General features: G+C 40.6%; 1 protein-coding gene across 1 annotated transcript in view; it reads left to right on the forward strand.

The window, feature by feature from the left end:
- The window catches only part of ADAMTS5 (ADAM metallopeptidase with thrombospondin type 1 motif 5), a 169,742-nt gene that overhangs the window by 116,687 nt on the left and 37,228 nt on the right, over positions 1 to 15,827 (forward strand). Inside the window, exons 4-7 of the mRNA XM_077480030.1 lie at positions 1,931 to 2,214; positions 3,723 to 3,906; positions 12,947 to 13,122; positions 15,633 to 15,808. Coding sequence (XP_077336156.1) covers positions 1,931 to 2,214; positions 3,723 to 3,906; positions 12,947 to 13,122; positions 15,633 to 15,808 — 820 coding nt within the window. The remainder of the gene's footprint in view (positions 1 to 1,930; positions 2,215 to 3,722; positions 3,907 to 12,946; positions 13,123 to 15,632; positions 15,809 to 15,827) is intronic.

The raw sequence follows: 15,827 nt of genomic DNA on the forward strand, positions 1-15,827 counted from the left end.
TGTAATCCCATAGGGGTTGATTTACTAAAGGCAAATAGACTGTCCACTTTGCAAGTCTGCGGCCCTCTGCAAGAGTAGTTGCTCCAGCGCTTAGTAAATGAGCAGAAGCTCTGCTGACTTCCATCATCCAATCATGTGCAAGCAAAAATGCTGTATTTAAATTTTCTTTGCACGTGATTGGGTACTCTTTGCTAAGTGAAGCTTTACCTCATTTACTAAGCTCTGGAGCAACTGCGCTTTGCAAAGTGCACAGTCTATTTCCCTTTAGTAAATCAACCCAATAGCTCTATCTATATTCTACTTTGATTATTAATAATCTAAGTACCTCCCAACAAAGTAAACATTTTCTGGGTAAAACAGAAAGACTGACCTTTTTCTAAATATGCAATTTTTCTGGTTATTATACTGATGCATTGGCTTTAAGTCAGTGGCCTGGAGTATGCAGATCCAAAAGAGTAACTTCAGAGCTCCTGATATATGCTTGTTCTATGTATACTGTTCAGCATATACACTCACCAGCCACTTTATTAGGTACACCATGCTAGTACTGGGTCGGACCCCCTTTTGCCTTCAGAAGTGCCTTAATTCTTTGTGGCGTAGATTCAACAAGGTGTTGGAAACATTCCTCAGAGATTTTGGTCCATATTGACATGATACCATCACACAGTTGCTGCAGATTTGTCGGCTGGACATCCATGACGCCAATCTCCCACCACACCCCAAAGGTGCTCTATTGTATTGAGATGTGGTGACTGTGGAGGCCATTGGAGTAAAGTGACCTCATTGTCATGTCCAAGAAACCAGTGATGAGATGATTTGAACTTTGTGACATGGTGCATTATCTTGCTGGAAGGAACCATCAGAAAATGGTTACACTGTAGTCATAAATGGATAGACGTGGTCAGCAACAATACTCAACCATGTCATTTAAACAATGCTTAATTTGTACTAAGGGCCCAAAGTGTGCCAAGAGATTATCCCCCACACCATTACACCACCACACCACCAGCCTGAACCGTTGATACAAGGCAGGATGTATCCATGCTTCATGTTGTTTACATCAAATTCTGACCTTACCATCTGAATATCGCAGTTGAAATAGTCATCAGACCAGGCAACGTTTTCCCAATCTTCTATCGTCCAGTTTTGAGCCTGTGTGAATTATAGCCTCAGTTTCCCGTTCTTAGCTGACAGGAGTGGCACCCGATGCGATCTTCTACTGCTGTAGCCCATCTGCTTCAAGGTTGTATATATTGCATGTTCAGAGATGGTATTCTGCATACCTTGGTTGTAACGAGTGATTATTTGAGTTACTGTTGCCTTTCTATCATCTGTAACAAGTCTGCCCATTCTGTGTTGCCAAAGTTTTTCCTTTACATACAAATTAAGGGCCCACTTACATGTGAGTGATGCAACAAAAAAACCTTGCCAGCGCACCAGGCCACACATCTATGTTGTGGTGTGGCGCATTGAAAAAAAGGGTCAGATGCCTATTTTGGTTTGTTAAGGTAAACTGCCTTCATGCAGTGCGGGTCAACTTTACTAAATGATAAAACATTAGGGTTGATTTACTAAAGGCTATTACATTGTGCACGGTAAAAGTTGTACTCCTTTTCCCATAGCTTAGTGAATGTGGGGAAGCTCTGCTGATTTTCATCATCTAATCATGTGCAAGCAAAAATGCTGTTTTTTTTTATTTTCCTTGCACCTGAGTATTCTTTGCAAAATGAAGCTTTGCCACTTTCATTAATCTCTGGGGAAAATGAGTGCAAGTGCACAGTCTATTTGTGTTTAGTAAATCAACCCTATTACATTAATGCATAAGTGTTACTGCACATAGTCTAAATAGGCCCTAAGGAAAACAAGGCCGTATAAGGCCAGACATAAGTGTGTGTCCTCTTGTCTAACCTTGTTATGATCTGTATTGCAGGAAACTGTCTGCTAGATCAACCGAGAAATCAGATTCTGGGACCAGAGGAGCTTCCCGGACAGAGTTATGATGCTGTTCGTCAATGCAAACTTGCCTTTGGGCCGACATATACCGTGTGTCCTGGAATGGATGTCTGCTCACGTCTATGGTGTGCGGTGGTTCGTCAAGGTCAGATGGTGTGTTTAACCAAGAAGCTGCCTGCGGTAGAGGGAACACCTTGTGGAAAAGGGAGAATATGTCTGAATGGGAAGTGCGTTGATAAAACCAAAAAGAAGTTCTACTCGGTATGTATTCTTTTCTCTTATTTAGGCCTCACGCAAACTGGCCATTTGCCCAGCTCTTCTGAATGCTCTTTTCTCCTGACAGGAGAAGAGCCACATAAAAAATGTGCCTAAAACCACGATTTGCAAAAGAGTTTAGGTACGCGTACGTGCTTCAAGTGTTTGGGAGTTCATTTACTGGATTGGCCAGAATATTAATTTATTCCGGCCATTGAAATGAATGACCGCTCAAGCACAAAATATGCCTAGCGTTTAGACATGTTTAGGCACATCAGGTGCTTTTTCTGGTGAAATGCCCCTCTCCCAAATACCCAAGTAATGTTAAGGGTTTTTTTTCCCTTTAAATTCTGCTGCTTCCTGTGCATAGATGCATAGGGGTTGATTTACTAAAACTGGTGCAAAATCTGGTGCAGCTGTGCATGCTAGCTTCTAACTTCAGCTTGTTTGAATAAGTTTTGACAAAAAAAAACTGGAATCTGAATCTGGGGCTTAGAAATCCTCTCGCCATCCAAGCGTCTTCTCCATAGCTGACAGGACACGCTATGCGGATGCTGATTGGTCGGTGCCGCCCATGTGACTGCACTGACCAATTAGAATGCTCCAAAATGTCCCTCCTAATGAGGGACGTTTTGGACATTCAGCTCAGGGGATTTCTAAGCCCCGGGCTCCTGGCGAGGATATACCCGGCCTTAGAACTGGAGATATCCATGGTCCAGGTCAGCGGGACCTGGGACAGGTGAGGGGGGACCTGTGTAAGTTCATCATACAGAGTTTTCTGTAAAGGTGAACTTACCCTTTGAAAATGGTTTGCACTGTGGCAAGAATCTCTATGATCTATAATCTATTGTATGATTGATTCACTCAGATGTACTCCTCCTAGGTTTATTGCCAGCAGGTTTGTAGCTCTCAAAAAGCACAACTTTACATTTGTCAATATTAAACATTCCAATCAAACTGCATCCAGGTCAGATTGTAATTTGGAAACAAACATCTTATAATTTTTTCCAATTTTCTGAAGGTGGAGAAATGAGAGCTATAAACATATACATATATGTATTCCAACTGTGGTTAGTTGATGGCCTAGAGCAGTGGTCTCCAAACTGTGGCCGGGGGGCCGGATGTGACCCTTTGCTTGCCTTTCTCTGGCCTTCAGGGTACTATACCACTAACTGACACCAATGACATGGCACCATTCCCTCTACTGACCCCATCAATGGGGCACTATTGCTGCCATTAAAACCAATGATGGGGCACTGATGCCAGGGCATTTTCTACTCTCACTGGCCACAATCCAGCCCCCCATGAAGCCTGAAGGACATTAACCGGCCCCTTACTTAGAAAGTTCGGAAACCCCTTGCCTAGAGTGCTACTGTAAATGGAAAATCCAGTTGGTTATTATAGGTACCAACAACTTCTTTTTTTATGCATTGGGCCTGGAAATACCACATTTTTAGCAATCTACAATTCTGTTGGCTTGAAGGTTCTAGTTTTATCAATCTTTTGTAATGCAGATTTCCAGTCATGGAAACTGGGGGTCCTGGGGACCATGGGGCCAGTGTTCTCGCACATGTGGAGGAGGAGTGCAATTTGCTTATCGTCACTGTAATGATCCTGCCCCAAGAAACAGCGGAAGATACTGCACAGGGAAGCGTGCAATCAACCGGTCGTGCAATGTTAATTCTTGTCCATCTAATGGTAAGCTATAGCCATTATTATGTCTTCTGTTTATGGAGGGGTTACCAAACAGAATTGCAGGTTGTTTAAACAAGATTTTTTTTTTTACTGTTTTAATAAGTGCAGAAATGAATATGTTAGCATTACAATTCATTTAAAGAATAACATCAGGCACATAAAATAACCATCTAGTTCTCTTCCTTCAAAGGTCACGAAGTCAAGTTTTGTTAGTTCAGCTATTGTTATTTGGAAAAAATGTATTGCGCTGTCTAAATATGTGAATCAACCGTCAAATATAATGAATGATAATCATTTAAACAATAAAGTCCATGGTGATAAAGTGCAAAAGTCCTTAAAACAAGTGCAACAACCAGTACTTGAATAGATCAGAAAAAATTGTCTCCTTGCCAGATCCAAAGACCTATCAAGGTCTATTCTCGCATTTGTGAGCTCTAATACCCCTCAGGTGCAGATCAGCTTGATTTATCCAGCCTCCCAGGAGGGGATCGTTGGTGAAAATGAGCCAAAGATGTATCCACAGGATATCCTCAGAAGCCGATTCAATCAGTGATCATAGGAAAAAAGGGAAACTTACTGCCCAAATTAAAAATGGCCATTTATTAAGAAACTACTTACAACAAGACTGTAATCACATGCATTAGAAACAAAAATCGTCCTAGCACCCTCACAAGCGTATTGATGTTGCCGATATTTCCAGCTCAGCCGACATACATTTCGGGGGGCAGGAAATAGTGGTGACTTCAGCTCATGACAGTGCTAGGACGATTTTTGTTTCTAATGCCTGTGATTACAGTCTTGTAAGTAATTTTTTAATAAATGCCTGTTTTTAATTTGAACAATGTGCAATGAGTTTCCCTTTTTTTCTATGATCACTAATTGAATCGGCTTCTCAGGATATCCTGTGGCTACATCTTTGGCTCATTTTCGCCAACGATCCCCTGCTGGGAGGCTGGATAAGCCAAGCTGGTCTGCACCTAATGTGAGGGGAAATAGAGCTCACAGATGAGAGTACAGACCTTGATCAGTCTTTGGATCTGGTAAGGAGACAATTTTGCCTGATCTATTCAAGCACTGGATGTTGCACTTATTTTAAGGACTTTTGCACTTTATCACTATGGACTTAAGGAAAGCGGTACGTTACCGCTGTTATAGCGCTGTTTTTTCGGCCGATAGCGGGGTGCTTTTAACCACCGCTAACAGCAGAGGAAAGGGGTAAAAGCACACAAAAAGAACTGCTGCCGAAGTGCTTTGCAGGTGCTTCAGCAGTGGTGCCCATTGATTTCAATGGCAGGGGCGGTTTAGGATCGGTGTATAAACCGCTCCCGCACTGCCCTAAAGATGCTGCTTGCAGGACTTTTTTCCCATGGGAGGCTCTTTACCAAGATCGGTGTAGCGGTGTGTCAGACTGACACACCGCACCACTGATCTCCGCGATGCTCGCCCCCACGGGTGTGCTGTTATCCTGTGGGACGTCATATGACCCCCAGTCAGGATAACTGAACCACCGCCCGGCCATTATTCTTCACAGGCGGGAAGTGGTTAAGGCCTAAGTGCAGCCTAAATAAACACAAAAAAAATCAGCACAAGGGCTATAACTTACAGTCAGTACAATGTGTTCCTTTTGCCGATGCCTCTTTTATTAGGTGAAATCTGTCAATGACAACATTAGCACAAGGGATACATTCTACAAACTTTAAGTTATGTTTTTATTTAGGCAGCATTACAGTAAAAAAAGAGCTTAGACTGTAATACTCACCTTCTCTTCACATGCACCACAATAATTCCTTAAAATGAGATGTACTGAGATTTACAGGATAAATGATTCCCAGCATAATTTCAACCCAGAGGATCGAGGACATCCTGTGAGTGCAGGCTGTCATGGCATTGGCCCCTATGTGGTTATCAACCTAACATTACAATGATGCAGAGAGCAGTGCAGAAAACATTTATTCCAGGCATAACAGAGTGCCCTAATGAACAATAGAAATAAGAGTGGGGCATATACCTTCTAGTAGTATTTTTATTAAAATAACCAATAAAACAAAGTGTCACACACTATTCAAAACACAGTAAAGGCATACCCCACTTTTAAGTACACAATGGGGTTTATTTACTAAAGCTGGAAAGTGCAAAATAAGGCTCACTTTTGCATAGAAACCAATGAACTTCTAACCCCAGCTTGTTCAGTTAAGCTTTGGTAATAAAACCTGGAAGCTCATTGGTTTCTATGCAGAAGTGAGCCTGATTTTGCACTTTACAGCTTTAGTAAATAAACCCCATTGTGTACTTAAAGTGGGGTATGCCTGTATTACACATGCAATTGATGCATTTCATTGAATAATACTTTATTAGAGACCCCTTCTGTTCTTTCTCCTGTTCATGGGGGTACTCTGCAATGCCGAGAGTATATGCTTCCTTGGATAAGAGTGGCTTCTGAATATTCCACCGCTGCCATTAATGAGGTTTGCTTTGTGACGGATGCTCTGTACTTTTTAAGTATTGAAGGACAAGTGCATACTGACCCTACCATTCCCTTATAGTTTGGTTATCTCATTCCAATGTGTACTGAAAAGGAGCTGGAAAAGAGAATTGTGTTGCAGGGCTCAGAAATTACGTTGTTCGAAAGCAAAACACACAGAGGCAGGAGAGGGGAGAGGGGAGCATTGATAAAGCCAGAAATCGGCTTCAAGTAGGGCTGGATTTCTTGAAATCATCACAAACTTTGGCACCCAGCTACTAGAATCGCCTCCTTTAGATAGAGCATATCAGTAATACAGTACACCCTACCCGTTATGATTAAAGGGAACTAAAATAAAAAAGCCCTCACTTTAACCATTGGGTGGCTGAGTAAAGCCTTCTTAAAAAAGAAGGTATTCACATGAAAATCTCAAATAAAAGCACCACTCAACAGAAGTACCAGTTCCTCTTTTGCAGATACCAGGTGCCAATCCCAGGAGCCCCCCCCCCCCCCCTCCACATACTTGCTACAAACAAAGAGCATTGCACTTAAATAATTGTCTATGGAAGCTCCTGTCTAACATGTTTCACCCATATGGGCTTAATCATGCTTTATGAGAAGTCAACTTAGGCAGGGTTATGTTGCTCCTGTATTGAAAAAAGGACATGTCACTGATATCATCGGAGTTTGACCCTCTTTATGTGTAGGGGTTATTCACATGTCTCATTCTATCCCAACAATAATATAATGAGGATTAGTCCTCATTTTAGGACAGTAGGTGAACCCATGAAAGTCATTGCCTTACACCCTAAAAGCCAGATGCACATCCAGAACCACCAATTCCAAACTGCCTACAGTTGCTTTAGACTATTTGGCCATGTATAACAATAATGTTAATAATGGAAATAATAAAGTGGGTTTAGGACAGCGATACAAAGTCTAAAAAGTTTAGAGGATCTAGGTTTAATGTACTTAAAGTATGATTAAGGGGAAAACGTATCAAGTGCAGAGGTATTAGAACGCTTGTCAGTTTTTATTGCTGTCTGTGCCCCCATTAAGGAGATTCACGCTCTCTGTTTGTCATTTTTACCATTATCATTGAAAGTGAAAGTAAAGGAAAGGGTTGTCCCCAGAAACGTAGTCGAGGGGAAATCTTCCAATAGGGACACTAGTTCTGGTGACCTGGGGGTCCCCAAGGAATTCTTTTTTGGCTATGGGAAAGAAAGAGAAATCTCAGCCATGGGACACAGGTGGCGGAAAAAAAAAATCTGACGGGGGTTATACCCTTCCTTTACTCTATCCAAGTGCCTATGGTTCTACTTTAATGAGAATTCCAGCTTGCCTAAATCCTTGAAACTCCTGAAGATGCTATCACGCAACTTCATGCATATGAGATCATTGAATGTTAGCATTGAAAAGCCTTGTATTGTGTTTGGGAACTTTGCATATATTGGTTTTAACAGCATATTTAGCTTTTGTCGAGAAGAAATAACCTTCATCTGTTCTAATCAGGTTGTTGACTACTGCCTGGTTTACCATTACAAAAGAGTGTCAGGACTCATTAATGAATGATATGAATAAATGTACATTTACAGTATGCACTCTTTTTTTTCTATAAATTGGGATGTACCGAGTGAGACGGAAAGATTAAAAATACACAATCTAATATCACAGCGGTGAGAGCAGGGCCCTGCTGGGAACATCTCAACAATAATAGAGAATGTTGTACAATCCCATTAGTGTCTAGGTTGGTTTTACAAGGATGCACAATTCAGCTATCAGATAATATGATGTTTCATCACACCTGAATGATTCATTTTACTGAAAATAATCATTTGCAAACTAAAGAGAATAAACAGATTAATAAGGGGAAAAACCATAAAAAATGAAAGCATTCAGCAAAATGTTTAAAGTGAACCTGTCACCTCTAGATGGTAATGGTGTAAAGAACAGGATAGGGGCTCTTTATGTGACTATATGTTTTTGGGGGCCTTCCTTACACCCTGAGACAGCCTAACAGTTCATGGAGGAAAGCGTCAAAACTGAGGTGTGCAGAATACATTTTATTCATAAGACATGCATATAAAAACAGCCAATGCTCTTTTTTGGGGGGTACAAAAAAGTCCCTTTTCATCAGACAATCAAAAAAATGGAACAAAAGACTTTGCGAGTGTATCATAATTTATTTCTAGCTCTGTATATGTTTTCTTGCTAAAACTTACGCAAGCCATAAATGCAATTTATGTTCCATCAATACAGTCAGTGTTGATGGGGGAATTCCTCCTGCAGCACTATTGTATTTTACTGGTGGGGAGACTACCCTGCCAGCAAAACAATGATTATTGCTGGTGTCTATAGCCGCTGGCAGTCATCGCATGCAAAAAAATCTGACAGGCTAACCGATAGATCTACTTTAGTACAATTATATGTGTATCAGCCTAAACTGAGGAAAAAAATCGTTTTTTTATATATTTTTTGGGGATATTTATTATAGCAAAAAGTAAAAAAAAATTGTTTTTTTCAAAATTGTTGCTATTTTTTTGTTTATAGCGCAAAAAATAAAAACTGCAGAGGTGACCAAATAACACCAAAAAAAAGCTCTATTTGTGGGGGAAAAAGGACGTCAATTTTGTTTGAGAGCCATGTCGCACGACTGCGCAATTGTCAGTTAAATTGATGCAGTGCCAAATCGCTAAAAACGCTCTGGTCTTTGGCCAGCCAAATGGTCCAGGGCTTAAGTAGTTAAGCAATTTTGTTTTTTTGTACAATTCTCCTTTAAGCGGGCATGGTCATGGGTGTGTCCTATGCCTGCACACTTTTGCTGATAGGTGTCCCTGATTTCCATCTCAAAAAGTTGGGAGGTATGCAAATGTAATTGTAACAAACTAATTTTTATTTGCTAAATTAGCTTCCAGCTGAGAAAAATCTTAACTCTGATCATGCACTAATAAAAGTTAATCCGGAAGTAAAATGGTCTTTACCATGAAGGTTTGTTCATTCCTGTAAATTAAATATGTAATGGATTATATCCAATGATGTATTATTGAAAGGTATCTGTAACGGATCCTAGCCCACACTCTGCTGAGTGCTTCCGTCAGTAATGCCACTTTCTCCAGTCTGACCATCAGAGAGATATATTACAATAGCTGCATTGAATACAAGTCTAGCCAAAAATAGCTTGTAGAATTTTGAATGATTTATTGGGCAGAATATAGCCTTTTTATACACTTTTAACACAAGGGGTTAGATAACGAGGTAGGGCTGGCTCATGGATGCTCCCCCTCCCCTCTAGCAACAATTTAAAAGACAATTACGGTATATAATTAACATGTTAATTAACACAGCACTTAAGGCAGCCTAGGTGACCAGACAGTCCTTCTCCAGAGGTCAATGTGATCACCTCTTTCAATGATCATGTATTGTTCAGAATTAACAACCAAGAATAGTCTTTGGGCAAATCCAAGAAAACCTTCTCACAATAGCAGAGTTAATTAACACAAACAACAATGGGTGAATTACTCTTAGATGTTGTGGCAAGCCAGATTAGACTCATTTACATTATAGAAGACAACAGACAGGTGGCTGGAGTTGATGACATCAGCATCTCCTCGCAGTATGTGTCACGACAGTATGAATCAGTCACGATTTCTAATATGGCAGATACAGGGTCGTCCCCAGAGTCTGTGTGTCTTGGGGGACATGGACCCGAATCAAAAGTAACATCACCTCAAGGGTTCCCAGGCATACAGGTCACATAGAGCACCGTTCCCCCAAATGCCAGGGCCCATAATCAGTTGGCAAGAGGCTAACATTCAGTCCCCTCCAAAAGCCCCTGTCCTGAGTGAGTCCGTCACAGTTTCCACTCCTCAATTGTCAGAACAGTGGATGTAGAATGGAAAAAAGGTCAAAGCAAACAAAGTTTTATCCTCTTGATAATAATGATGGCGCGATAATAAACGGAAATTTTCAGTTTTACATTAGCAACCTGGTAAGCCGTATCAGAGATAAGAGTTTTCTTATGTAAATGATTTCCTGGAGGGCTCCCTAAAGGGGATTCCTACTCCTACTAGTCTGTTCTACACAGTGACTGGTGGTGGGCTCAGTAGAAGTGCAGTACGGGCCACTGGGATGTAGATTTGGTGTGGTGATAGGAGCATAGAGGAAGAGACATAAAAGTTCCGGCATTCAAGCGAGGACACAAGGAGCTCATCTAGAGAGATTAAGTGCAAGTATGTCAAATGAAGGTATGTGCAGGCCTGCTTTAGTATAATTAGCTCAAATTAATAGGCTTCCAGCCAAGAGGGTCAGCATGAAACAAGAAGAGTAATGCAACTTGTTTACAATGTCCACATGACATTTCGTTTAAAGTTTTAAATTATCTTGTGTAACTCTGGGGAAATTTACAGTCATGCGGTGTGACTTCTGAGTAATTTAGCAGCTTTTTTTTTTTTACCAACCACAGCTTAATTGCATTGTTCTTTGACTGCTTTATTCAGCGAAGAGCCCTTAATTCTTAAGTGCTAATTCTTGCAGGGAAACGCTACTGGTTTAAGGTCAATGTTATTTTATTTTATATTTATAAGTTTTAGGCGTCATGTACACAGCCCCAGCCGCACAGTGTACAGAGCGTTTGGAGCACGTCAATGCGAATTTGGGTGCTTTACTCAAACCCCAGAGTACTACTGCACACAGCCCACCCCCCCCCCTATGTTTTGGGGACCCCAAAGCACTTTCTCCATGTTGTGGCCTATTATGGTAAGGGGGGGGGGGGGCGCTCGGATAAGGATTTGATACAGATTTTGCGGGAGCCCATGGGGTTCTATTTAAAATCCATACCAGATCCGGGCCTGGTATGCCCCCTGGGGGGGACCACGCTCCTTTCTCCCGAAAAAACGGTTGTTTTAAAAACGTTTTGTTGTGCATGAGGGGCAGGACGCAGATCCCCATACACTTTTTATGGCAATAACATGCATATAAGCCTTTTCTATGTTCATGTCCAATAGACTTTAACCTCCCTGGCGGTAAGATTATTTCGGATTTTAGGTGCTAAAAGCGGTACAATTATTTTGCATGATAATTTGGCGTTTTATATTGTAGTCCTGTAATTCTTAGCAATAACTCACTTAAATCTGTCCAAACCAGAGTCTAGCAGACATCCCGGGTATGATAAAGTTTGAAAAATGAAATCATAAATTATAATATAATAAATAATTATAAATAATTGTACCAAATAATAATATAACAATAATAAAAATTATTCAATAATGTAATCAAATCAAAAACACTGAAATTTCCTCAGTTGCAGAATTGTCACTGTCATAGCTTTTGAATATTTGATGAAGGATCTCCCCACAAATCGCTATCGCTCAATTCTGCAAGTGATTACAATTTATTATCGCTGTTTTCTAGCTGGTCTAAAACCATTTTTGATGTAAAGGGACCGTTTTGGTTGCTATGGACAATCTCCAGTTTCCAGGCATAACAAACTGTTTTTATTATATAAAACTGCATGCAGGACACTGGGCAGACCACTAGGGACAAAGGGGAGGTGAAATAATTACATATAGCAATGTAATCTGTAAGATTACATTATACTGTATGTATACTGTGTGTTTCACTTTTTGAATTTGGCGCGGTTCTCCGTCCCCGTGTGTCGCAACTCTCGCAGGGCACGGAGATCGGCTCCGTGATAAATCGAGCGAGACACGGCTCGCTCGTACAGCAGGGGGACATCACTGGATCCGAGGGAGAAGGTAAGTAAACATCCTCCTGGATCCAGCGATGCGGTCCCGAGTCTGGCTCGGGGTTACCGATTTTGGTATAAAAATTCCACCCCGAACCAGACTCGGGAATACCGTCAGGGGGGTTAATAGGGTTTGCATGTTCGTTAGAACTTTTTGCATGTTCGCATGTGCTGGTCCGAACGGGGGAGGGTGTTTGGCCCATCCCTACTTTTACCCATAGGTCAGCCTATAATAAGGCTTACCTGTAGGTAGTGTAAATCTCTCCTAAACATGAAATCACTGGTGCATGTACTCTGAAAAAATTACCAACCGTGCCTTTTCTTCAGAACCCAGTGCCATGAACGGGGGCTCCAGTCACAGAGGCGGAGCCTGTGAACTTGGAAGCCAAACGGATGAGTCATAAGAAGGCCAATGAGAGCTGCAGAGCCATGTGTGTCTGTGCAAATCCAGGAAGTGTACAGGCAGGAGCTTTAGCTGCCCACAGTTAAAACGGGCAGCCAGACTTATTGAAAGGAGATTTCTGCAGTATATTTGGCAAATACAGAATCACAGTCTATATAAAATAATATGTAAAGTGGTTGGAGGGAAGCTTCAGAATGACAAAGATGTTTTTATTACAAATGATGTGAGCAGACTGCAGTTCCTCTTTAATACTAAGTCAAATTAATATAAAAAATAAATAACATTTAGTAATAATTGCAGAGCTGTATAGATTTGTGTCTATTGATATGAGTTCAGCTTTAGGTATAAATAAGTTCTCTTATAAGTTTAGAATATAGTATGCAACAGAGTGGAAAATCCTGTGAAACTGACATTTTCCCTTCTTTTCCTTGTGAAGCTAAATCATTCCGGCAGCAGCAGTGTGAAGCCAGGAACGGTTATCAGACCGATGCTAAAGGTGTGAAGACGTATGTTGAGTGGGTTCCTAAGTACGCAGGAATACAGCCGGGAGATGTCTGCAAACTTATATGTCAAGCCAAAGGAACTGGATATTATGTTGTCTTTTCCCAAAAGGTAGAATTTTAAATGTATTCTTTTTTTAATATTCAGAAAAGTTATGAAACCTGACTCTGACTGAAAATAGTTGATCTAATATTCCTACATTTATAAAGTAAGAAAAATGACATCTATCATGTCTTTGTTGCTGCAGTCAGCACTACCAGTTATGTCTAAAGCCTCGTACACACGATTGGATATTCTGAGGGGAATTGTGCGATGACAGGCTGTTGGCGTAAAATCCGACCTTTAGTATGCTCCATTGGACAATTGTTGGCCAACTTTCTGAGGACAAATGTTTGATGGCAGGTTTATACATTTTCCGTGGACAAATGTCTGTTGTCGGATTTTCTGAATGTGTGTACACAAGTCAGTCGGACAAAAGTCCAAAGTACAATCATGCATGCTCGGAAGCAAGGACGAGCCAGAAGCAGTCGGTCTTGTAAACTAGCGTTCATAATGGAGAATTAACATTCGTGACGTGCCAAATTATGAAATCTCCAAAAGCAGCACACAATTCTCTTCTTCTTAATGGGATAATAATGAAGCTGCTTTGCTGGTGATACTGATGGCGTTATGGCATACACATTTTCAAAGGCTTTTTTTTTCTAGTGATATCAAGAATAATTTTATTATGCTTGTTATTTATTTATTTATTTGCTGCAAATTACCACAACACCATTATCCCATAGTTTTTAAGATCAAAGATACAACTATGTTGGTGTTCCTTGTTAATTCTACATTGTATTTATTTTAAATGTTACTGCCTACTCCCAAACTGTCATTTGAAGTAAAAAACATAGCCAAGTATTATTCTTCACAATTTTTTTATTGGGCATTAAAAAAAGAAAACAAATAAAATTAGACATGCTATCTGCCAATAGAACTTAACGAAAAAGTGCATTCTATGCATCCAAAAATATAGAAAGTATAACCAATCAAATCATTATTATTCAACCAAAAAATAAAATAAAAGCCTCATGCATGTGTCCTGCTTCTTAACATGGGGGGGTCACCAATGCCAAGAGTTGGTGAAAGCAGGGGTCCGTCATCTGGAGATCATTTCCGAAAAATCATCCAGATTATTCTCCTGGAGCTCCCACAGCAAAGGCATATGACATAATTGGTCACGATTAATAAAGCAACCAATTTTTGGTGCAAGAAATCCTCCTCCTCCTGTTCCTGGACTGGACTTCGGTCAAAGCAATAACTCCAAGGCCAATAATAAATAACACATTATCTCCTCCAATTCCGAAACAAGTCTGGTTGACGAACGGAGGTTCAGAAACAAACTGAAAAGCTCTAAATGAAAAGCGTGAAATAAAAAGCACGAGTCAACACTCACCAAACTTCTACTAACATGAAATTAGCAGAAGGAGCCCAAAGGGTGGCGCTAAAGAGCTGAAAAACAACATAGTACGTTACTTCCCTTTGGAAAAGTTAGAGGTTTTGTCTGCGGAAAATCCGATCGTGTGTACATGGCTTTAGAATTATAGGTGATAGTGCAATGTTGAACAACCCTAAAAGAGCTGAGCAGTCAAATTTCAGTCCTGTGCAGTCAGTTCAAAAGATTCATTCTGATTGGCTACACCTTGCATCTGACCCTTTTAGCTAACAGCCAGGAAAAAGACAACAAAGACCTTTTAAAGCATGTACCGATTTAGACAATAGGTAACATAAAATTCTTCCTAAGCCTAATTCCTTGTACACACGGTCATGGACATTTCGACCACAAAATCCGTCTGATTTTTTCCGATAGATTTTTTCCTAATCTGGTGTAGAATACACACGGTCGGGCAAAGTTGTCAGAAAACCCAATCAGTCAGAACATGATGACGTTCGTTCGTTACGACTGGACTACTTTGAGGCTAGTAGCCAATAGCTTTGTTCTCGTAAGTTGATCTGATCATGCGTGGCGCTTTGTCCGATCGGAATTCTCTACAAACGATTGGAAAAATTCCGGTTGGATTTTTTTGTCAGAAAATTTGAGATCCTGCTCTCAAATTTTTTCCGTCTGAATTTCTGATGAAAAAAGTCCGATAGAGCCCACACACGATCGGATTTTCCGACAATATATATATCTGATCGGATCTTTTCCATTGGAATTTCCAACCGTGTGTACAAGGCATAAAATTACAATTGGATAAATTCCTGAATAAAGATACTGTTATTTATTTTAATGACATATGTATTTTTATTTGTGGTCGGGGGAATTATTATTATTATTATTATACAGGATTTATATAACGCCAACAGTTTGCACAGCACTTTACAACATGAGGGAAGACAGTACAATTACAATACAATTAAATACAGGAGGAATCAGAGGGCCCTGCTCATTAGAGCTTATAATCTAGAAGGGAGGGTCAAGTGAAACAAAGGGTAGTAGCTGTGGGGGATGAGCTGATGGACAAAATGAAAATCCAGTTGTTGGGTGAGGGTAGGATAGGCTTCTCTGAAGAGGAGTGGAATCTTCAGTAGTGGACAGCTCTCATTCTATAATGATAACTTTGTGTTTTGTCCCATAGGTGACCGATGGCACTGAATGTAGGCCCTATAGCCATTCTGTCTGTGTTAAAGGGAAATGTATACGTACGGGATGTGACGGAATTATAGGGTCCAAGCTGCAGTTTGACAAATGTGGAGTATGTGGAGGAGACAATTCCAGCTGTACTAAAGTAATGGGCACCTTTACAACGAAGAGGTATGGAACTTCGGTGCAA

The sequence above is a fragment of the Lithobates pipiens genome, unplaced genomic scaffold (assembly GCF_037356315.1).
Source record: "Lithobates pipiens isolate NorthernLeopardFrog02 unplaced genomic scaffold, aLitPip1_a1.2 Scaffold_16, whole genome shotgun sequence".
Taxonomy (NCBI): domain Eukaryota; kingdom Metazoa; phylum Chordata; class Amphibia; order Anura; family Ranidae; genus Lithobates; species Lithobates pipiens.